Source organism: Dermacentor variabilis, chromosome 5, assembly GCF_050947875.1.
Source record: "Dermacentor variabilis isolate Ectoservices chromosome 5, ASM5094787v1, whole genome shotgun sequence".
NCBI classification, from domain to species: Eukaryota; Metazoa; Arthropoda; class Arachnida; order Ixodida; family Ixodidae; genus Dermacentor; species Dermacentor variabilis.
In genome coordinates this window covers 79876266-79901147 of record NC_134572.1, presented here as the reverse complement: position 1 = coordinate 79901147, position 24882 = coordinate 79876266, and the positions used below count along the sequence as shown (strand labels likewise).

The window sequence follows — 24882 nt, the reverse complement described above, 5'->3', positions numbered from 1 at the left end:
TCCACGGTGCACGCAAATCTTCGTGCGCCGTTTTTATTGACGTATGCGCCGCGATGGGCAACGTACCCACTGCTCTCCGCGTGAACCGGGCTTTTCGACACAACCGGCGGGGTGCCGGAGGTCACGCCTGCCGCGCGATGCATCGTTGAGCGACGTTTGCGCGGACAGGACGAGCGAATTCGCAGCAGTGTATGTGTCACTCCTCTGTAACACAGTATACGGAACACAGCCGTCGACACAGCTTTCTTGCGACACGCCACACGTCGGCAGGTGCGTGCTTGTGTCGACGGGAGGCGCATGTGACGGGAAACTGGTCTAAAGAGGCCGCCGCGCGGCGGGAGGAGGCAACGCGGCCGTCGGTGGTCAGGGCCGGCTGTTGCGTCGTATCCAGTCGACGTACTCGCTGACCCTGGTGTAGACGCCCGGAAAGCCGGCCGCCGCGCATCGACTCCCGAACGAGACCACGCCCACGACGAGCCAGTGACGGTCCCGGTCGCGCACCATCAGCGGGCTGCCGGAGTCACCCTGCGAGTGGGCGCGCAAGACATGCAATGTTGTGACACGGGCACATTGTATTTTTTTTTTTTTTGCCCGGTGGCCGTGTTTTTCACCGGCTACCCACTGTGACAGAGACGCGCCACGTGTTTCGGTGAATTTCTTAATGTTTTCGATTCCGTAACGAAAGAATCTTGTCTCCCGAACACTGGCGCATAACCACTATGGGGGATTGGCCAAGAATCTTGTCCGGTCGGATTGCGTGCGCGATGTGAATAATGGCGCACATCCTGGAACACACGCTGGCGCCAGTAATTACGCTGGAATGCGCAATGAGTCATATCTATAGATAGCCGACGCACTTGACCCGTGGTTTTTAAGATCTCGTCGACCGACGACTGTGCTCGCCGTAATCGTCGCGCGTTTAGTGTAGCTTTTCTTTTTTTATGGGCACACGTTCGCACAATAAATAGGTTCGTGACTCGCAGTGTGGCGCTGCTCTGTTCTCCCCCGTCACCACAACGTGACAGTATGCGAGATCACAACGAGAAAGAGGTTCACCAGGAAGACCAAGGCTTCAAGTAATAAACGGTGGGCGAACAAGAGATGAACAAGCAACAAGGCGACAAGGAGCAGGATATCTTCGGCAGGTCCCTGACGAAGAAAGCCTCCTTGTCAAAACGTGGTATCTAGCCATAGCTCTTTTTTGCTCACTCCCCCCCACACACCCACACTTTTGATTACTGCACATACAAGGCACACTTGAACATGTAAAAAAAAAAGGATGTCCATGGCAGCTACCCGGATTAGCGCCCCACCCTTACATGGATTCGGACAGCATACAGAGTCTCTATATAGGCAACAGAATACTGTCTAGAGGCCTGTCCCCAGACTCTCTGGCGCTTTATAAGTTTCTATAGCATATACATTTATTCATTGGACGTCTATAGAGAGTCTAACTGACAAATAGTCATTTCTTTAGGTATACTTTTGTGATTCGTAGAATTCCGAGTAGTTGTTTATATCAATGGATTATGTTAGCAAAATATAAAAAAAAAGAAACTGAGTACGTAATTAAGGCTATCTGTCCATAGACAAACTATAAACTTCACAAAACGCTGTCCTTGAGGGGAAGCTTTAATTCTGAGCCTCCTATATAGGTACATAGGAAAGGATCAATCGTTTTTCTCGGTAACCAATGCTCCCATTTTTATTAAATTTATTGCTCTTAAAAGGAAAAGCCAAAATTTAGTGACTGTACCAAGTGATTGTACCAACTTATGGCGCCATTTTTTTACTAAAATTGTTGAAAATTGCAACAGCAAAAAAACTCAAGAATCATGTTTACAGCTCTGTAATGCAGCAATAAAAAGCGGTATCACAATTCTGTAAACGTCACCTAATAATAATACATACAAAGTGCACAAAATTGGCGAATCTACAACGCTGTGTAATATACCACTAATTTGTAAGACTGACCATGTGAAAATCTTTGCAAACACTGTGACAAGTTCACGCACATTGTAAATTCATACATCAAGTTTGTCCACTTCAGATGCTCTAGTAGACCTAGTTGACAGAACCAGCGTCATCTAGTTTCGGCGTAGAGTTACGGATTTGTTAGCTCCGTGCTTCAAATCTTTTTTTTTTTTTTGGGAGGGGGGAGGGGGTCTGGAAATTTTTGTGCAGAAAATATCAGGCTTTAAATCGAAATTCTGCTTCCTACAGTCATACTACAATTCACCTTTCTTCCTCGAATTCGGCGAATTCCCTTTAGATCCTTCCAACCGTTGTCTCATAAAAGCGCTTCTGCGTTTTACGTGTTTTTTGTATCGAAGTCGTACCCGAGCTAAGAAGCTTCCCCTGAAGCTTTATGTCAGATGTATAGACATTATCTGAAGATATTTATTATTAGACATTGCAGTTCTGAAAAGGGCTTCTTATGGGAGGCTTAAAGAGCACGTTATTGACATCCTGACTCTCCTCGATTTCGAAAATTGTGCTAAATTTGGACTCGCAGAATACTTGGTCTGTTCACGCGTATAATGCGCTTTCTCCGCTTTAAACGCTCTACCAAATGCTCATTGGGGGATGAAGACACCGTTGTTTATGTTGTTGAAATTACGATGTTGTCAGCTTAGACTTTGCGTGCGCTAAACTGGGCTGGTTGGTGCATCACTTTCGAAATCGTGTGATCGTCTACATATTTTATGACATATTTGTGCGATTAAACCGCAAGTGCAGGAATGCTCAGATACTATGGAACTTCGCTGCTTTCTTTTAAACGCAAGACATTTTATTCGAAGCAGTATTGCGTTTTTCTATGAAGTATTTCCTATCGTCATATTTTATAAATAGTATAAATATAAATTTTATAAAGGCTGAGCAAACTGACTAATTAATGTTCTGATTGGATTATTCGATTAACTTTTATCCTTGATTAGGTTACTTGGTCGCGATTGCTCTATTGAGGTCGTATGAAGAAAATTAGGCTAGCGTCGGCGACAATGTACCTGCTTCGCTTACATAGCAGCAAGGTAGGGAACGACAAACTGAGCTACAATTTTCTGACCCAGACAGCGTCGCCGAGTGTCTCGGGACAAGCATCGTCCACTAGCGCCACACTTCAAGCTAGCAGGATAAATGGTGAAGCTATAGCCCACACCGCATCTAGGCTTACGATTGCTTCTAAGTCAGTTGATAAGCTTGATAAATCTATTTCCAATCAAGCAAAGTGTCGCTGACGTGATATCAGAGGCAAACATCGATTTTAATTGCCTGGTTTGTTTTTTCGAAGGAAGCCTGCGAAGAAAAATAACCGGTTATGCTTTTATTAGCCCACGCACGTAAATGCACAAGCCCGGTTAATTGATTTATTTATTATTTATTTATTTATTTATTTTACAATACTGCCGCTCTCAGCCGAGAGCCTAGCAGACGGGCATGAACATTTCTTTTCCCGACATAAATACATGTGCGAGTTACACAAAGAATGAAAAAGCAACAATATTCAACAAAAATACAAAGGATAAGGTAGATAAGCTATACAACAGAACACTAAAAAGAGGAGAATAAAATGAACAACAACCGGGGCATATAGTCAAAGCAAAAACGTGAAGTATTTGGAAAAAAACAAGTGTATACATATTTTTTTTTTCTAAGCACTGTTAGTTGTTAGATGAGAAATCGTTAATAATCTCTTGTGATAAGCTCCAGTTGTGAAACGAACAGGGATAAAGAATTTGTCGCTGTTAATGACGAGTTAAGTTCATTCCATTCTCTGATTACTCGAGGAAAGAATGAGTACCTGAATGAGTCATTAGAAAAGGAATACTCGGTTAGCGTATGTTCGTGTTAAGCGCGATTAGCAAACAGAATAAAATGTTCCGATGAATTCGGATAAAACTTGCAATAAATTCCCAGCTCTAGAAAGTAATAAGTAACAAACATTGTATTAAACCGATTAGGATAGCACTGCGTCTTTCTTTACCTTCTACCAGAAGCTTTACTTTAAGTCGAACTGGTCTAAACCGTTCTTCATTGGACAGAATCACTCTAAATCAGGAAAAGGTCTCATTATGCTGTCTGTAATCTGTATCACCTTTTATGAGGTCGCAGATAAGGTCGCAGACTCGCATACTAAAAGATCTAGCCTAATAGGAGCAGTATAGTTAAAGTAGCTCTAGGCCGAATGTCAGTTTGCATATGCCTCTCGTGAACCGCACTAAACTTTGTCGTGCTAATTGTAGCGCTTTTGCCCTTTACTTCGTTTCGCGAATATGCTTAAATGAATCCTTGATCTGCAACTGTTCGAAATTGTCATAGCGAGGAGTTATTTGGAGGATCGGGCCAGTCACCTTGCGCGTGTGAGGAGCACATGATAACTAAAGAAAATTACATTCTTTTGCGTACTAAAACCACTTTCTGAATATGTGGCACACCGTAGTGGAAGACTCCGGAAATTTCGACCACCTGGTGTTCTTTAACGTGCACCTGAATCTAAGTACACGGGTGTTTTCGCATTTCGCCCCTATCGAAATGCGGCCGCGGTGGCCGGGATTCGATCCCGCGACCTCGTGCTCAGCAGCCCAACACCATAGCCACTGAGCAACCACGGCGGGTACGTGATAGCAAATACATCACGGAAACCAGCAATGGAACCCCGCTCTCAGTCTGTTACCAAGCCAGGGGTTATACGTTGGATGGGTATACAGCGTCACACAGGCAATAATGAATGGACGTGGTTTCAAATATATAAGTTAACCACAAATTCATGACAAACAGCGACCACAAGAATAAAAAAAAGAAGCGCGTGTGGGGGGCACGTGATAGCCGCTACACCACAGAAACTTTTTTTCTTTATCGGTTCATTTGCAAGTACACTCATTAAACAAGCATGTGAAAGGTATATGTAACATCTACCAACCGGTATTGTTGCAATCACATCAAAGTTCTCTTAGTTTTTTTCAAGTGTTCTAACCTAGACAACCATTCCAGGGGGCATTCTTGCGTTTTTTTGCGCCCGCAGATAGGCGTTTATACTTTCTTGGAAGTACATTGGCGCCGGTAGTGCATCTGGGCCACAGTAATACCCAGCCATTCTGGAGCGCCATAGGTTGTGGGGAAGCCCATCGGAAGCCCATCGTCGTTTTCTGTACCTAGATACCTGATGCCGTGGCGATCTAGCGGGAGTTACTTTTTAACTGTCCTTTGTAAAACATCCCAAAAATGCAGTCGTTCCCCAACAATGCAGGAGAACATGATCTGTGGTCTCGGTTTGTTTACAGATTAAACAAGGTATTCTGCACGGTACAAAAAAATTCTTTTTTTCTTCCAGAACTGTCTTTACAGAAAGCGTTCCTGTATGACATTTGAAAAAGAAAGCTTTAACCACAGGTGAAAGTTACCCTCTTTACCATTTCAAGTACACTCTGGCCATGGCTACAACTGTAAAGGGATCTATATAAAGGCACAGCAAATACAGTATCGCACACATCCCTGTAGATCTTTTTTTCTTAATTGGACAGAACTAAGATATTCCTTTCAAAAATATACGCTTTTATAAAAGCCCGTAAGGTTTCCCGGAATGCTGCTTGTGGCAACAATTAAATCTGGTAGCGCTTTGCTCCTTCTCACCTGACACTGTTGCGTTTCGCCTGCGACACGTGGTTTTGCCGGCGCGACTGCGGCGGGGCGGCAGACATTTTGGCCCGATCGTCGTCGCCGCAACACTCATCGGCAGGTGTTTCCAGGCGCGACTGCGGCGATGCGACCGCAAAGGATCACCCTCTCATTCCAGTCATTGTGCCCGAAACAGGCGATGCCAAAGCAGGGATCACCCTCGCATTCCAGTCATTGTGCCCGAAACAGGCGATGCCAAAGCAGGGATCATCCTCGCATTCCAGTCATTGTGCCCGAAACAGGCGATGCCAAAGCAGGGATCATCCTCTCATTCCAGTCATTGTGCCCGAAACAGGCGATGCCAAAGCAGGGATCATCCTCTCATTACAGTCATTGTGCCCGACCGGCAGCGCTACAACAGGGTGCTACGAGATCGTGCTCGACAGGGTGCTACGAGATCGTGCTCGACATGGTGCTACGGCAGCGCTTCGACAGTGTGCGTCACCATTAGCCCATTGTACATTCACGTGCTCGTCTTTTGAGGGGTTCCTTCTTGCCCTCAACTGCGAGAGTATAAAAACAGCTGCCCCCGGACGCCAAGAAGGAGGGCTCCGATTTCTTCTGTTGAGTGAAGTGCTCTCCCGTCTCTCTACTTCGGTCAAACCTGACCACCAACTCTTTGCGATGTTAAAATAAACAAGTTGTTTCGTTGTTACCAGTCGACTCATGCTTTGCCGGGACCTTCGGATGCTTCCAGTTGTACCCCAGGCCGCCAGGCCAACGCTACCCTTGGGGCTTGCGACCCAGGTACAACCACGGGCGTCAGCGCCGAGTTCCCAACAGATCGTACCAGCGGTGCGATCCAAACATCTGGTTGGCAGCGGTGAGATCGCCTCCGACTTCAAACAACTGTCTGCCAGCGGTGAGATCGCGACAACGGAGGCCAGCAGCGAAGAGATGCAGTTGACTGTATGCTGAGCAGCTCAACGACGATCCGGGAGCAGTGCAACGAGCCCTGTGTGACGACTGGTTGCCTGCAGCGGAACGACTGCGCGGAATTCCTGCCTGCGAGGTTTGGTGAGTGCGGGACTTTCTTCTTCTGAGCTTTGCCAGGCTTTTGTTAGTGTTAGAAACAGAGCTGGTAATTGTGGTTGTCGTTGCTGCCGGGTTAGTTTGCGGCAAGACAATAGTAAGCAGTAGAGAAAGCAGCATTCAGAGCAGCCATGGATTTGAAGTCGTTGCGCAAACCGAAATTGCTGGAGCTTGCAAGAGAGTTGGGTCTGGATGTCTCAGACAAACTAAGAAAACCTGAACTGCTAAAGGCTATTCTTGAGTTAGAGGCTGAGGATGACGAGCTGTCGGAATGCCTTGAGACCATTGAAGAGAGGGAGACTGCAAAAAGAGAAGAGCGTGAACGTAAAGAACAGAAAGAAAAAGAAGAGCGTGAACGTAAAGAACAGAAAGAGCGAGAGCAACAAGAGCGTGACCGTCAACACGCTTTGGAAATGAAGCGTCTTGAGGTAGAGATGGAACGCGCTCGTAATGGAAGTCAGGCACACGGTGCAGGAGAACGAGTATTGTTCAAAATGACTGACCTGATGCGGCCGTTTAAGCTTGGAGAGGACATTGGTTTGTTCCTGGTTAACTTTGAGCGAACGTGCGAGAAGCAGGGGTTCTCTCGGGAAACGTGGCCACAGCGCTTGCTCACTTTGTTACCCGGCGAGGCGGCCGACGTAGTCGCTCGCTTGGATAGAGAGGAAGCAGAGGATTTCGACAAAGTAAAATCGAGTCTGCTAAAAAAGTACCGGCTGTCTGCGGAGGCGTTCCGTCGGAAGTTTCGGGAAAATGAGAAAGGCAGAAGTGAGTCATATACAGAGTTTGCGTATAGGCTTATGTCAAACATGCAGGAGTGGCTCAAAGAAGAGAAAGCGTTTGGTGACCACGATAAAGTTCTGCAGTGCTTCGGGCTAGAACAGTTTTATAGTCGGTTACCGGAGAACGTGCGATACTGGGTCTTGGATAGGCCAGACGTTTGTACGGTGGCTAAAGCCGCTGAGCTAGCCGAGGAGTTTGTGACGCGTCGGGCTCGCGGAGCTAAGGATGGTCAAAAGGGTGAATTTGGCTCGAAGTTCGAGAGGCCGAAGTTCACACCCATGAGAGCAAAGGGGAACACGCGTAGTGCGGATGCGAGTGGAAGCAGTGCGACCGAACCTAAGGAGACGGCAGCAGCCGAAGCCGAACGCAGAAAGCGGTTCGAGATGAGGCAAGCGCGCGTTTGTTATACGTGCCAGAAGCCGGGTCACTTTTCGGCGCAGTGTCCGGAAACAACACCAAAAGTTGTGTTTTTTTCAATAGGCAGCACTGACGAGAACATGAAGCTTCTCGAGCCTTACATGCGAGACCTCCTCGTGAACGGGAAAGAGTGCCGAGTGCTTCGCGATTCCGCAGCTACGATGGATGTAGTTCACCCGTCTTACGTAGAACCCCATATGTTCACGGGCGAGTGCGCGTGGATCAAGCAAGCCGTGGAAGCTCATAGCGTGTGTCTGCCGGTAGCAAAGGTGCTTATTGAAGGACCTTTCGGAACGCTTGAGACAGAGGCGGCAGTGTCATCTATGCTGCCACCCCAGTACCCGTACCTATTTTCAAACAGGTCCGATCACCTCCTGCGCGAGAAGGGGCTTTTGTTTGGTGAAGCTAGTGTTCAGGCCTTAACCAGATCGAAGGTTCGGGAGCTCGCTGCAAAGGCGGTAGTTGCGGGGCCGACGTTATCAAACAACGAAAAAGGGTCAGAGGCGCAGCAAGCTGATATTCCGAGCACGCCCGAACTGAATAAACTTGAGTCTGTAACGTTAAAGGCGCCAGATACTGGAGAGGAAACGCCCGACACGGGAAAGTTAGAAGAGCTATCTACTGATTTGCTCATCGCGCCTACGTCAGACGGACTTGATAGGTTGCTAAAAGTCAGCCGGTCGGCTTTGATAGCCGAGCAAAAGAAGGATGGTAGCCTAGAAAACATACGCTGCAATGTCAAAGAAGGTATCGCCAGGAAAACTGCGCGTTTTGTGGAAAGAGGTGGAGTCCTGTACCGGAAGTATCTAGACCGCCGAGGAGTGGAGTTCGATCAGCTGATCGTGCCTCAATGCTATCGTCAGGATCTGTTGCGCTTGTCACACGGGGGTTCGTGGTCCGGACACCTAGGAGTTAAGAAAACTAAGGACCGTCTCTTGCAAGAGTACTATTGGCCAGGGTGTTTTCGGGACGCAGACCATTTCGTGAGGACATGTGACACTTGTCAGCGGGTGGGCAAACCAGGGGACAAATCGAGGGCGCCGTTGAAATTGGTACCTATCATTACGGAGCCTTTTAGACGGCTCGTTATTGATACTGTGGGACCTCTGCCGGTAACAGCCACGGGGTACAGACACATTTTGACTGTGATCTGCCCAGCGACAAAGTTCCCTGAAGCAGTGCCGCTTAAAGAACTCAGCTCAGTTGAGATAGTTAATGCACTACTGTCCATATTTGCGCGAGTTGGTTTCCCTGCGGAAATCCAATCAGATCAGGGCACAGTGTTTACTAGCGCTTTGACGACAACTTTTCTCGAAAGGTGTGGGGTAAAGCTGTTACACAGCTCAGTGTACCACCCACAGTCGAATTCCGTTGAGAAGCTCCACTCCGTCATGAAGCGCGTGTTGAGAGCGTTGTGTTTTGAACATCGAACTGACTGGGAGCTGTGTCTGCCTGGGGTGATGTTTGCTTTAAGGACCGCGCCGCATGCGGCTACGGGGTTTTCGCCAGCTGAACTGGTGTACGGTCGCTCGCTTCGGTCTCCGCTTCGCATGCTTCGAGAATCATGGGAAGGTAGGGGCGACGACCCAGTCGTGGTGGAGTACGTGCTTAAGCTCCTCGAACGCTTAAGAAGGGCACAGGAGTTGTCAGGTGAAGCAATGACAAAGGCCCAGCAGAGGGCCAAGGTTTATTATGATCGGACAGCCAGGGCCCGTCGTTTTGAGGTTGGCGATGAGGTCATGATATTGCGCACATCGCTAAACAACAAACTAGACGTGCAGTGGGAGGGCCCAGCACGAATTGTTCAGAAACTGTCGGACGTTAACTACGTGGTAAGTCTGCCAGGAAAGCGGAAAGCACAGCAAGTTTACCACTGTAATCTGCTCAAACCTTATAGACAAAGGGAAGCAGTGGTGTGCATGATGGTAAACGTTCCTGATGAGCTTCCGGTCGAGCTTCCGGGACTAGGCTCAGTGACGAACAGGGAAGACACCGGTCAAGTCATTAGTGACCTTATCAGTAAAGCGCCGCTGTCGCCTGAGCAGAAAACCGAACTACACCAGCTATTACAAGAGTTTCAAGGTCTGTTCTCTGAGAGGCCTGGTAGGACTTCTGTACGTACTCATGATATAGAACTTACCTCCACAGAGCCAGTACGATCCAAGGCGTATCGGGTGTCACCCCGCCAGAGCGATATTATGGAGGCTGAGGTAAAGAAAATGCTACAGCTCGGTGTTATTGAGGCAGGTGAGAGTGATTATACCTCCCCTTTGATTTTAGTTGAGGTACCGGGCAAGGAACCTCGTCCTTGCGTCGACTACCGCAGGCTTAATTCCATCACTAAGGATCAAATTTATCCGATCCCTAACATCGAGGAGCGCCTTGAGAAAGTTAGTAGCGCTCAGTTTATTTCCACCCTAGATCTTGTCAGGGGTTATTGGCAGGTTCCACTTACAGAAGAGGCTAGTAGGTATGCGGCGTTCATTTCACCAATGGGAACATTCCGTCCTAAAGTGTTGAGTTTTGGTTTGAAGAACGCGCCATACTGTTTTTCAAGTCTCATGGATAAAGTGTTGCGGGGACAGCAAGAATTCGCTTTACCGTATCTAGACGACGTAGCGATATTCTCCGCATCCTGGTCTGAGCATATGACACACTTGCGGGCAGTGCTAACCCGCCTGCGCGAAGCAGGCTTGACAGTAAAGGCTCCTAAGTGCCAGTTAGCACAGGCCGAGGTTGTCTACCTCGGTCACGTGATTGGTCAGGGTCGTCGCCGCCCCTCTGAAATAAAAGTAGCCGCTGTGCGAGACTTTCCGCAACCGCGCACCAAGACCGATATTCGGTCGTTCTTGGGTGTCGCCGGCTACTATCAGAGGTACATCCATAGGTACTCTGATATCGCGGCTCCCCTGACGGATGCTCTAAGAAAAACAGAGCCTCAAACAGTCGTCTGGGACGAGACAAAGGAAAGAGCTTTTAGCGCCCTAAAGAGTGCCCTAACAAGCCAGCCTGTGCTACGATCGCCAGACTATACAACAGGGTTCATTGTTCAGTGCGATGCTAGTGAGCGAGGCATGGGCGTTGTACTGTGCCAACGGGAAAATGGAGAAGTAGAACACCCCGTCCTGTATGCTAGTCGTAAGCTGACCAGTCGTGAGCAGGCGTATAGCGCCACCGAGAAAGAGTGTGCGTGTCTCGTGTGGGCCGTTCAGAAATTGTCATGCTATCTAGCCGGCTCGAGGTTTATCATTGAGACGGATCACTGCCCTCTCCAATGGCTGCAGACCATCTCTCCCAAAAATGGCCGCCTCCTGCGCTGGAGCCTCGCTTTACAACAATATTCCTTTGAGGTGCGTTACAAAAAGGGGAGTCTCAACGGTAACGCCGATGGCTTAAGTCGAAGCCCCTAACGTAGGAATCAGCCTCAAAATTGTTTGTTACTGATGTTTTTCTTCCTGAGGCAGGATTTTTTTTAACATATTGCTTTTGTTTAGTGTTTCAAAGTGATGATATGCTTTCTAGTGCAATTTTTCAATTTGTGGACGCGTTCTGAGTGATGCTAGACTACTGTAAGGAACTAGGCAGTGGTATAAAAAGGGGAAAGAGCCTGGCAGGGCTTAGTGAGGGTTGTGCCGTGCTTGCTGACTGAGCGGTTGAGTTTCAGCGTAGTTCTAACGCTTGCCGGGAACGAGAACAAAAATGTGAACTCTCCCGAAGTCACTTTGCAGTGTCCCGTGCGAACCTGAACGAGAGAACGAGGCCTTCTCTGTGCGCTGCGCTCAAGAAACGTCGAGGGACGCCCGACTTCGGTTATGAGCATCATCGAGCGACATCCCTCCGGACAGCGGATGCAGTCCCCTGTCCATCGGGATCTCCTTCCCCCGGCGGGGCGGTCTGTTGCGTTTCGCCTGCGACACGTGGTTTTGCCGGCGCGACTGCGGCGGGGCGGCAGACATTTTGGCCCGATCGTCGTCGCCGCAACACTCATCGGCAGGTGTTTCCAGGCGCGACTGCGGCGATGCGACCGCAAAGGATCACCCTCTCATTCCAGTCATTGTGCCCGAAACAGGCGATGCCAAAGCAGGGATCACCCTCGCATTCCAGTCATTGTGCCCGAAACAGGCGATGCCAAAGCAGGGATCATCCTCGCATTCCAGTCATTGTGCCCGAAACAGGCGATGCCAAAGCAGGGATCATCCTCTCATTCCAGTCATTGTGCCCGAAACAGGCGATGCCAAAGCAGGGATCATCCTCTCATTACAGTCATTGTGCCCGACCGGCAGCGCTACAACAGGGTGCTACGAGATCGTGCTCGACAGGGTGCTACGAGATCGTGCTCGACATGGTGCTACGGCAGCGCTTCGACAGTGTGCGTCACCATTAGCCCATTGTACATTCACGTGCTCGTCTTTTGAGGGGTTCCTTCTTGCCCTCAACTGCGAGAGTATAAAAACAGCTGCCCCCGGACGCCAAGAAGGAGGGCTCCGATTTCTTCTGTTGAGTGAAGTGCTCTCCCGTCTCTCTACTTCGGTCAAACCTGACCACCAACTCTTTGCGATGTTAAAATAAACAAGTTGTTTCGTTGTTACCAGTCGACTCATGCTTTGCCGGGACCTTCGGATGCTTCCAGTTGTACCCCAGGCCGCCAGGCCAACGCTACCCTTGGGGCTTGCGACCCAGGTACAACCACGGGCGTCAGCGCCGAGTTCCCAACAGATCGTACCAGCGGTGCGATCCAAACAACACACAGTGGGCAAGAAATGGTCCCTGACGTCCCGAAAAAAATATAAATCTGCTAACGAGCTAACGTACAAAAAGGTGTTGAAGACCTACTCCCCCATCTTTGACGAGGTTGAACAGGTTCGTTCGACTACACCTCTCCGAACTCGAGGACTACACAAACACTGCAGATATGCGGTGAAATTTCTGAATGTTTAACCGAGAACAGTATGACACCTGCATTGCGTGCCAAATATTACTGATAAAGAACCAACTATACACTGTTGCTCTGGCGAAGATGGACAGATTAGCAACTTTTCACCTGTCCACCTTCTCATGCTCATCTTTTACTTGTTGTTGCCAGTGCTGATCATTATCTTTGTAGAACTCAAGCGGCTTACTATAGGATATTTTATCGGACTAGTTTCCCACCTAATGTTAGCAAAAGCGCCTGGAATTGAAGGTCATTCTCCGTGCCAAAACCCCAGGCACTCTTCCCAATTCACAGTACTTGCAGAGATATCACTAAATTGTTTAACCGCTCTCACTGCTTCAATGACGCCTTCTTTGTTGTCACATAATAGAGCTACGTCATCTACATGCGCCAAGAGCTTAACCTCCGACGCGTGCAGGCGGAAGCCGTGAATGGCGCCATTCTGCAATATGGAGCGACACAGTGTTTCAATACACACACAGAAAAGGAGAGGGATGAGTGGGCAACCTTGGCGTACCGAAAGTCGCACACTAATTGACTTTCCAACTGTAATTCCCGCATAACAAGTCCCGACAATATTTTAACAAAAAGCACATGTCGAGCTGACGCACGATTTGTATGGCTGACTATGGCGTAATACCGGGACGTGAAACGCTGCACCATGCTCGCGGTGTATCTTCTTCTCCGGCATTTCTTTGTTTCCTGGATGGCTAACACATCCATTGCCTGATCCGTCATTAGGCGATATGCATTGCTCTGTTTTCGTTTTAGCAGCCAATCCTCGTACGCTTAAAGTGGACAAACACAGGGACGTTTCGGAAGCCATGTCACTCGAGGTGGTTTCTAAGATAAAACTTAACCACGAATTCGCGACAAATAGCGACCGGAAGAATAAAAAAGAAAGATTGGATTGGAAAAACTTTAATAAAAGTAATAAAAAAAGAAAGATGTTCCCGTCCGGTATTGAACCGGGGACCTTGCGCGCGTGAGGCGCACGTGATAATTGCTGCACCATGGAAACCAGCACGTGAAACGCCTCTCTCAGTCGCTTGCATAGCCAAGGCTTATCCCTTGGACGGTTACACTGTTTCACACAGGCCACGTCACTGGACGTGGTTTCTAAGATAAAACTTAACCACGAATTCATGACAACCATCGACTGCAAGTAGAAAAGGATGTATGGTCTTGCCGCCCGGGATATAATCGGAGATCTTGCGCATGTGAGGCGCACGTGGTAACGAATGCACCACTGAAACCATTGTTCTTTTTTTATTACATTGAAATAAAACGGAGAATATGATGTACGGAGATGTCATCGCTACACACTCACTGGAAATTTAGGTAAAACAAACAGATGCGTCAAATAAGTGCAGCCAGTTCGGAGGAAGCTACTGTATATATACTCATTACATAAGCTGATGTTTCACTAAAAAAAGACCTAGTAGATCGCGGGCTTTCGACATGTCGATCACACACCCTAGACCTCCAGAGATTGTACGGTGCAATATGAACATGTGACATGGAGGACCGCCGGTTTCTCAAACGGCAGAAACCAAATTATGTATGGTGTGATATGTAGGTCCTTGTTAATCGTTCAATGGAGAATGTCCCCAAAAAAGTACAGCATCTCTGCAGTCTATAACACAGTGATCTACGGTGTCAGCACGTGGACAAAGACGTCAGTTTGTTGACCAAAGCACAGAAGCAGCCCCTCGAATTTGGCGATGTTTCAACAGGAAGTATTATTGTATTTAAAGGGAGAAAAATGGAGTAGTAGAGTTGCCCGAAGAACGAAGCATATGCATGTATACTGATAGCCACAACATGGTTTAACGTTGCGCCTGATCCTGTCGGACGGTGAACAAATAGAGAACGGAAGGGGACTTTCTGTGAGCTCAATTTTGGTTATTAAAGCGCAAGGATTCCAAGTCATGACCATGTCTGCGAACAAGTATCAGTTGTAAATCCCGAATAAAATACAATTGATTCACTAGAAAGCCTGTAGCTACAGCCTATAGCGGAAATATCAAACAGTTTTAAACGGCCGCTTCTGCATGCCTGAAAAACCACCGAAAGATATGTATGCCCGAAGAAACAAACGGCGACTTGTCGTATTCAGAAATTGATGGTCAGTTCAGCTGACTATGCATGCAGGCTTCGATATATACGATGGTAAAGTCAAGCATACATTACCTTAATTCAGTTCTTTAATTGTGTAAGTCATGTAACGCTAATGTCTCGGGGAATGTCTGGGCTCCCAGCACTGTAAAATAATTTACACCCTAAAAAGTGAAAAAGGGTGTAATTGTGTCCATAACTCACACCCTTAGGGTGTTATCTATTAACGGACACCCTAAGGGTGTGAGTTATAGACACATGTACACCCTTTTTCACTTTCTAGGGTGTAAATTATTTTAAAGTCAGGTGCCTCCCATCTGGATTCGCCATTGGAGGTGCGAGACAAACGGAGAACCGCATCAGCCGGACGCTGCTGATGAGTGGGGTTGAGTGCATCCTCGCCACTTCTCCGTCGTACGAGCAACGCCAGCAAAAGCGAAACTCTTGCATTTTGTTTTCGTGTTGGAATTGTCCTGTGCCTGCTCTTGTTTGTCCGCGTTAGTACATAGTTTGCATGTGAGTGCATACCTGACAGGCGTCCTTGCCTCCCTCGATGTAGCCAGCGCAGAGGAACCCGCGCGTGATGGGCTGCACGTAGCGCCGGTCGCAGTCCTCGTTGCGCCAGATCGGAAACGACACCTGCTGCAGGGTGCCGCTGTTTGACCCGCCTGCAACGTATGGAGAAGCTGATGCATCGCGCCCTACTTTTGTAGATTGAGGACATTTTCGCAAATACAGTCGCGATCGGTGGATGCTTTTTATGAGGGCGCGAATGAAAAATCAGCGGCGCTGCGGTTTCCTTGGAACATATTTCGGCCACACGGTGTTTGTTATATGCGCATTTAGTACAACTTCGCTGTCTCTCCAGCCACAGCTGTGTAGCTTTCTCACGCAGCGTCAAGGGCCGTATTCTCTGACGATAACTTTCTGCCGATGCTTTCAATTTCACAAGATTTCGCGTCACTATATATAGCGTCCGGGCGCGTCGTCGTCTTCGAGCGTCGACATTCTTGGCACAGTGCCAACTTCTGAACATGCCAAGCATGCTGTCGTAGCTCGGTTCTGGGAACGCTGTCGCCCGTATAGACACCGGTACGTTCTGGGCTAGTCACGTGAAGTCTTGCGAACGCATCGCCTGTAATGATTGTCCTGTACAGCTACGGTCGTTGCAAGGCGAACGATGGTCCTTTTTGATTTGCCAGTAATTTGCTTTTCTCGTTTGGATAGTAGGCGCGCGTGGCGTTGGTATTCATAGAAGGCTTTGCACGCAGTGCACGAAAAATGTTTTCTCGCGAACAAATCTTAGTTTCTGTGCAGAACTTCAAGGAAGAAATCACAAGTGCCAACCACGATGAAGAATTGCAGACCACCATTTAGCGCGTTTCCTGATGTTGTTGGCTTATTGCATCTTTTTTAGAGGTTTGGTCTGGAATTCTGCTGTATCTTGGCTCCGGTTAAAGGCCTGGTAAATAGCTATGTGTACCTGTTCATTAAGTGTAAGGGGTAATTTGTAAATCTAAATCCTGCACCTGTGTCATAAGAATGACGCCATGTTCCCTTAATATCCAACACAATGGCTAGTTATACTCTGGTGTGCGTCATCTATTATGCTGTAGTTGTGTTCTGAAATACCTTCGCGTCACTGCTATGCAGGCTGCATTTGTCCTCAACGCTTCCAGAACTGTGAGAGAAGCATCTGTTTGTGAAACGACCAATTGTCAGAGCCCATTTTACCCGCAAAATACTGCAGAGTGCGGTGGGACCACGTTCGGTCAATGCTTATGCGTGTGTTGTAAGTGCACATAAAGCAGTTCAACTTGATCTCGCCGACGCTGTCAATCTTAAGGGAAAGCATTACCTATGACGCTGCGTGCTTAAATACACTTTAAATGCAGAAATGCTCTCGTTCGATCACCGCTGAACTGGCGTGAATGAAATATATTGTGTCCAAAAAGAAAAATTTAAATTCTAATGACTGCAGAGAGCATTAAGTGTATTTAGTGGCTTTCGAGTAACCACAGAAAACATAGATATTCAACGTACAGCTGAAACAGAAATTTTAATTCTTTAACTCCGTAATAAAGTGGACAGCACTATCTAAGTTTAGGACCGGTAAATTGTACGAAAGGGACATAACATATGCCGTCTTTATGTACACAAACAATATATATATGTCAGGGCTTTAACGAAGCACATCCGCGGAAATATTAAATTGATATATTAGCATTGAGTTTATGCAAACTAAGTAGTTGCATTTCACAGAATTACAGTTGCTTTTGGTGCGTAACTGCGCATTTGCTTTAAGTTTCCTTTTTTTATTACCAATTTTAATATTTTCTTTTTGATAATGTCCAAAGGACCTAAATGCACTATCGGCTCCCTAGAGTCACTATGTTTCAACCATTTATCTTATATGAAGCAATATTTATTCAAGCTCGTTGAGCACTTGTCTTTTGCAGCATTTGTACAAGTTTTGCTTGAATAAGGATGGAGAAATCATTGTTGATCCAGAGCTAGAGCTAGGTCCGGAGAATGGGGTGTTAATATCGAAGTTGTCCCATTTCACTGTCTTTGGTGGCGAAATTCTGTTTCATGTTGCAGCCAAATTCAAACTAATTATGGACATCAACGGACGATAACTAATTTCCGCAATTTTGGGTTACAAGTACACAGGTTAATGTAAAGGCCAGCTGCCTGATCCGCGATTTACTCGCAATGTGCGAAAGCAGATTGAAAAGAAAATTATGTGCTAGAGTGCCGAGTTTCTAAGATGCGCATTCATTCCACGTGAAAAAGCAATCGGGGGCACATTAAGCGTGAATAAGGTGTTCCAACTAATGGAACGTCGGCCAGCCTATCTAAGGCACTTTGTCCAGGTATTGCCAACCTAACACTCTCTACATCTTGATACTGTTTTTCTTTGCACCCAGCGACAACCTCATAATTTATTGACGCTCTGTCCACAAAACCAAACCGCACCTTTCATCTGTGCCTCCGCGCGACAAAACACATCGTTCGCGAAAGGTGGCAGTATTGGAAGGAATTAGCCTCCGCCGTGACGTCATCGAAAGTAGGAAACGTATTTGACTGGTGCGCGCTTAAAGTTTCATAAGTCTGGCTGTTGTTTATTTCGCCCCCCGCATACTCACAGATTCACCGACATCACGTGCCACGATCACAAAGTCGCGCGGAACGGCGTCTGCTCACCGTAGGACAGCGTTCCCCATCCGATGACGGTGGCCATGAGACCCGCGATGGGGTCTCGTGCCTTTGGTGACGCCGCCGTGGACGTCGCGGCAGTTGTCGAGGAGGCGGCAGTGGCAGTGGCCTCCGGCAGGCAGATTGGCCGCACGGCGTCGTTGAACTCTGCCGGTGCGGCGAGCCGCAGCAGCGCGATGTCGTTGTAGAAGCCGTGCCGGGCGAACCGCGGGTGCTGCAGGGCCGAATCGACGCGGAAGTCCACCGGGTGCGCGTGGTCGCGGTCGTTGTAGATGTGGTGCTCGCCCAGCCGCACGCTCAGCTGCGCGGGACGGTACCTGCGCGCGAGACATGCGTCGAATTGGAGGCAACAAGGTATAGAGGAAGGCGTGTGCGGGTAAATTCTCTCTTGCGACAGCACGGCAAAGCGGCACGACTACGTGGGAAGCACTGTTCAAAAAAAAAAAAAGAAAAGAAAGAAGGAAATGTGGATTCTGAAACTGCATAGCCGTCCTGCGCAATGGCTACGCACCGCTCTCTCCGAAATGTACTCCATGCAGTTACCGATGACCACGTACCCGCATACCACGCGGTAACCTATATTTGTTCGGCCATCATAGGAGAGCACCTTTCCCACTTTGTGAAATGGGAACGCCGATACCGATGGACGCCGTGCTGGGTCTATTTATTATGGTAGCCTTGGCCCCGAAAGCGGCAGTGATCCACTGGCAGTGCCCGAAACGTTACTCCATCGCTGAAAACATTGGTACTCTTAGTTGACTCTACACGCTTAAGCCGTCATAAAGGGCCTTGTTGCAAAACGCTTACAGGGCAGTTCCTTCCACATGGCACATAGAGACATTATGTTGATTGTTTGCGTCGTTATTCCCATGACCCATTCTCCTTTTTTTTAATGTGGTCAACGATATTTAAAGCACACGTCAAAGATCGTTTGTCGTGACAGGAAAAGAAGACGCCGAGCAATTGGAGTGACAGCTTTACCGCGCGCAGCGGACGAATGAAAGGCACGAGAAAGGTGCTCCTTTTCTACTAGATTTTCTTAAATCTTATTTTAGTCCGGAGCACTTCTTTGCCTAGTCTGAGCCAAGGTTAAATTCGAGGCCGTCCAAGGTCAGAGAGTTTGTTGCCGATACGCGCGCACCCTGATTCATCCATTTCGCAAACCGATACATGGCACGTTGCGCTAATGAGGTCTTCCGAAGCGATGCGATGCCTACTAGGCGAGGAAACGCCGCCGAACACCGAAGTCCGTGGAAGCGGGGGAAAAAAGAAAAAATAAGAAAGAACTTCGCTTTAAAACTTGTAAGGCTGTATACTCCTTGCGTCGCAGCGCCAAATCAATTCTGGGGGATTGAGTGGCTCATATCCAGTTGGACATACCGAGTTGTGGCCCAACTTCTCTCCCTCTCCCTTCCTCCCTCCTCTCTCTCTCTCTCCATATATATATATATATATATATATATATATATATATATATATATATGTATATATATATATATATATATATATATATATATATATATATATATATATATATATATATATATATATATATATATATATATATATATATATATACTGTAAATACTTTACAGTGTTAAAAAATTAATATCTAGTATAAGGTTATTTTGCATATACTTGAGGAGGAGATACCTGCATAAGCTGTACTAAAGAATTCTGCGAATGATAATGGTAAACATGTTAGTATGTTCTAATGATTGTGCGATGGCCTTCTGTAAAAACACTGGTGTATAGTGCCGTAGTAAAGCTGCTACATAAAGTTCAGTTAAACTATATGACTAATGACACGGTGCGCAGAGCCTGCTGCAGCAGGGGCCGAGAGATTCTCTCATCGTATATATATATATATATTTATGTATATATATATATATATATATATATATATATATATATATATATATATATATATATATATATATATATATATATATATTTATGTATATAAATTACCCTGCTCGTAATTTAGAATCACATAGGTTTCCGAGCTTGCGCTCGGCTTCCGTCTTTCATTTTTGTTATCTTTGAGGGGCGATGGCAAGGAACATCTCTTTCTGTCTCTGGAACATCTCCGGGTCTGTCTCTTTCTTGCTTGCGCCGCAAGTAAATTTTTAATGAACGGCACTGCAAATACCGTAGAAGCTTAGGGACGTATTTTTACGTTTTCGAGAGCAATATAACTTCATTTCTTGAGGCAAATTATTTTTTTTTCACTTCCACTCATCACGATTATGAAACCTTCTAACTTTTCATAATAAGGTTGGGCAGACAGATAAGTAAGATTATTCTTGTCTGTCATAGCCTCCCTGGTGTGCTGATATTACAAAAAAATAATAATAATACAATATTACTCTGCACGAATATTCTTCTCGCCTTGACAGAAAAAGAACTTCTGTCAAGAATATATTATGTTCAACCCCGTTTATTTTGTGTGTGAGCATATATGTAGAGGTTCCTCAAAAAAAAAAAAACGAAATGAGAAAAAAAAAATGTTTCCGCCCGGGATCGAACCGGGGACCTTGCGCGTGTGAGGCGCACGTGATAACCGCTACACCACGGAAACAGACGGTCCGTGGCTGCATGCCAGGCCTTCCTTAGGGTATGAAGAATCAGTGAGCTCTCTAGGCGAGGAATCGCACAGCGGGGAAAAACCAAGAACGTCCTCCCGGGAGAAACCAAGAGTTGCCAAGTGAAAGTTGTGGAAATTCGGGCGGCCTTCTTCAAATGTCTTTATTTGAAAATGCTGCCCATTGAGTTACGCTGGTGCACCGCAGTGAAGTTAGACATATAGCCGAAGGGGCAAAGTCATCAATTTCTGGACATATCATCCATGGGGTAAAGGCCCCTGCAGCTTTTGCAAGCAAGCTACGTCGTTAGACGGACATTAGTAGCAAGAAAATTTTCGTCGTTAATTTTGTTAATACTCGAAGCTTGCTAATTAAGTTTTCAATTGCTCACTTTAGGGCACATGTAGTAATTACAAAATTCGAGCCGAAGAGTATTGAAGTCCGCTTAGCAGGCTTGTCCCCCTTTCGAGATATCGTCCCAAAAATTGTAAAAGATCCCTCGTCCTTCCAGTTAAGATGATTTCAAACTGTTAAGTGAAATTATAGTATTTTACATGCCCAAACCATTTTATAGTTACGAGGCACGCCGTGGGAGACTCCGTAAATTTGGACCAACTGGGGTTCTTTAATGTTTACCTAAATCTAAGTACACGTCTGTTTTCGCACTTCGCCCCCCATCGAAATGCGGTCGCTGGGATTCGATCCCATGACCTCGTGCTGAGCAGCCCAACACCATAGCCTCTAAGCAACCACGGCGGGTGATTTCAAACTGTTAGAGGCACGCTTTTGGGAAACTGTTAAACTATGCACCAATGTAGTTTGTAATGTGTTTTAAGGTCGGATATCTCGAAAGTGGTGCTAATCTTAGAACTTCTGCTAAGTAGACTTGAGATTTTCATGTTGCTTTGCTACAATGTCGCTATTACATGTACCCTATAAAATGAGTATAATGACACGTTTTCGGTAATTAGCGATATTATTTTCGATTTTATCTTGTTTACAATCTGCACCTAGCTGCGTAGCCTACCTGTAGAAACGACAGTGGCCCAGATTTGCCAGTTTCGATTAACATAAAGTGTTCCACATGAAAAAAATATGTACAGGGTGCTTTTTTTTTTACAATAGATTTTTAATGGGGATGATGATGAAAATGCTTTTATTAAGGGATGGCTCGAAGACCTATTATGTGGAGAAGGAAGGGGGAAGGAGGAGGTGTATTCAGAGTGATCCTAGGCGCTGCACGTCCTTGGCGAAACCCAAGAGTGAGTCCGGAATGATCCTGTCGCAATCCGGTGATCCAGTTGCCGGCCAAATTAAGATGCTCTACGCGCTGTGAACGTAGCGGTTTTGCAGAGGAGTTCCTAGGCGACGTGGAGATCATTTTCAGTTAATAACGTAAGCTTCAGAAGAATAATTAAAAAATATTGCTAATCTCTTTTAACAGTACGTGTCTTAGGTGCATGTTGTTTAAATGGCGGATTTGAAAACAGTCACATCTTAATGCACTCTCACACTTTTTAAAAGTGTTGAAGGTCCCACCTAATTCGAGACATTTATTATCGAACTTCAACGGTGAATATAGGTAGTATTTTTTTATAGGCAATATAGGATTTTCCGCGTACATGCTATCATTCAAACTTCACCACGGCCATGCTCCTTTACGCGAGGCGTTGCCGTCTCACGCACAGCGGGACACGCTCAGTCTCCATATTGCCTCGCTTGAGCTTTGGAATTTGGTGATGAACATCTCGAAGTGGGTGCAATTTTCAAGACTGTTTAAAAGGCGGTTCTGCCTGAAGATGTCACTGCCTCCTAATGAGCCATTTAGAAAGCAACTCCCAGATAATTAAGGCCCGAATAAGAAAATTTATTTGTTCAATTTTTGTAAATTAGTCGTCTGAGGCTCACGTTACTAGTGGCAAAGTATATCCACCGCGCTTAGAACCTCGTATGTAAAAGCTCCAAGTTCGTAGTGCTCATTACTTTCTATAAGATGACCTGTATGATTAAAAAAGAAAAGAAACATCCTGTATACCCTGCATATCTTGCATACCTTGGTATACACAGCGGTGAAGATAAGAGAGAAAACAGGCGTCGCAGATATCTTAGTTTAATTTAAGATGAAGAAATGGAATTAAGCAGGCCATGTAATGCACGGGACACAGAACCGATGGTCCATTAGAATTACAGAATGGTTCCGAAGGGGCGGAAATTTAAGTGCAGTCGAGGTCGGCAGAAGATTTGGTGATGCCTTAAAATCAGGACCTTGAAGGTGCAACACGGGGTCAGCTGGCGCAAGACAGGGGTAATTGGAGATGCTGTTGATTATGGTGATGTACATAACAAAAAAAAAAAAAATTGGAGGTAACAGTTTGACCGTTCAAATTTGACCAGGCGAGATTCTGCAGTGGTTCTTCTTGTCGCCTGTAAATGACTACTCTATTTCTTTGAGAAACAAACGCCCTAAAATAAAGCGGGGAAACAACCGTACCTGAAACCCGATGGATGGGAAAGGCAGTGGGCGGCTGTGAGCACGTATCGTTCGTTGATGAGTGCCCCGCCGCACCAGAATTCTCGTCCGCGCCGACCTTCGAGGAATATGGCAGCCTGAAAACGACGGCGCATTCAGTTGTCGCTCGTTCACGGAGATGAACAAAAGGAAGAATAGGCTACCCAAAGGTTACATCAGTACATCATCAGTAATTAACGCGCAATATAAAAAGGGATAACAGAAAATATAAAAGTTCATTACCTCACAAAGCCCAACGTATCGTTTTCGATACGCCGAATTTCATACCTCGAGATACTTAAGCGCTGGAAACTTAACGCAAAGCTCATGGTTTAGTTTTGAATACTCTGTAGGGATTTTACACTGTGGGTTGCCCAGGAAATCAATTACTGATTAATTATTTGTCACACTGATTGGTCTTACTCAGTTTATTTTTTTTTTACACACGTGCGCTCCGAGGCCAGAAATGAATGTAAACAAGTTTTATTGTTTTCTTTTGGTGTTATAGCTTTATGGTATTAGGTTTGATGAACTGGTCTTAACCAATTTCTAGTTAAGCTTTGCGCAACTCTCACGGCCTCTAGTCGGCGCTGCGGCAGTCCAGAATGGCGGACGCTGAAATGACCGCGACGCTGCCGGGACGTGTATGTTTGGGTAAGAGCTGAGTTCACTGTGCCGCAACCATCAGACACTTGATGTGGCAGCGTCCCAATTACGCAGCCCTATGACGAAAGTATCGCGTTCAAGTGGCCATTCAGCCTCGAGGAGTGTAGCATCCCTTTATCGGATGTTGGCGGTGTCTTGCGAGGGTTGCAGTACGCCTTTGCTGCGGAGTCGGGCGTTGTCCGCATGCTGTAACCGTGTGGTGGAGCATTCCTTCGTGGCTGGCCCTGTTCACAACTCCTGATTCCCCAACTTCACTGCCCTTAATAGGCCTATGAGCCATTCATATTTTATTAAACATCAATCACCATTATTGCGAACGTTGTGAAACGATAAGATTTTGTCATATCCGAAAAGAATGTAGAGTGTGAAAGCAACCGGCCGTTTAACACTTGCATAAAACTGCAAATGCGGCAAACACAGTATAGCTTGTCACTTCACTAGCGCGAAAGTCTCGATGGGAGATTGTCGCAACGTGCCATGTGTCCGAGATGTCCAAGTTTCATGCTAGCGAACAAGTTTGTGCCACTTTTCTGTAATGACTATAGTATTAATTGCGTCATTAGAGCTTTAAAGCTGAAAAACTTATTGTTACCATCCAAGGCCACTGGCCAGGCGAGGCTTCGTGTCCGCCGACGATTCTGGAATCCCGACCAGCGTGACCACAACCTGTAAAGGACAAAATGTTTACCTCCTTGTAATCCTTCATGTATTACCGCAAAACGTTTTCCTCGTGTAACTATGATAGCTGACCTTTCTTTCTAGGTCCCAAAACTAGTGGGCTGATTACTGTTATCGGTGATGTTTTGGTGGTGTCAAATAATTCTCTGCCCATTTGATCTGCGCACCAATTCACGCATAACTCTGATAACATGTTCCATATGCGCAAATGCCAACAGGACTCGGTGCAAAGTGCTCGTTCAGAATGGTTCAAGACACTTATAAGT

At 46.5% G+C, this 24882-nt stretch overlaps 1 protein-coding gene and 1 non-coding gene across 3 annotated transcripts in view; both read right to left on the bottom strand.

Moving 5' to 3' along the window:
* Positions 1–24882, bottom strand: part of LOC142582857 (uncharacterized) — an 87780-nt gene continuing 62898 nt past the window's right edge. For both annotated transcript variants that reach the window (XM_075692941.1, XM_075692942.1), the window contains exons 6-10: positions 24531–24604; positions 23255–23370; positions 18167–18495; positions 15488–15627; positions 1–525 (exon numbers count right to left, since the gene is read on the bottom strand). In XM_075692941.1, the coding sequence (XP_075549056.1) occupies positions 364–525; positions 15488–15627; positions 18167–18495; positions 23255–23370; positions 24531–24604 (821 nt within the window). In that variant the 3' untranslated portion in view covers positions 1–363. The remainder of the gene's footprint in view (positions 526–15487; positions 15628–18166; positions 18496–23254; positions 23371–24530; positions 24605–24882) is intronic.
* Positions 20687–20759, bottom strand: TRNAV-CAC (transfer RNA valine (anticodon CAC)). Its single transcript has one exon. It is a non-coding gene; the product is annotated as a tRNA-Val (tRNA).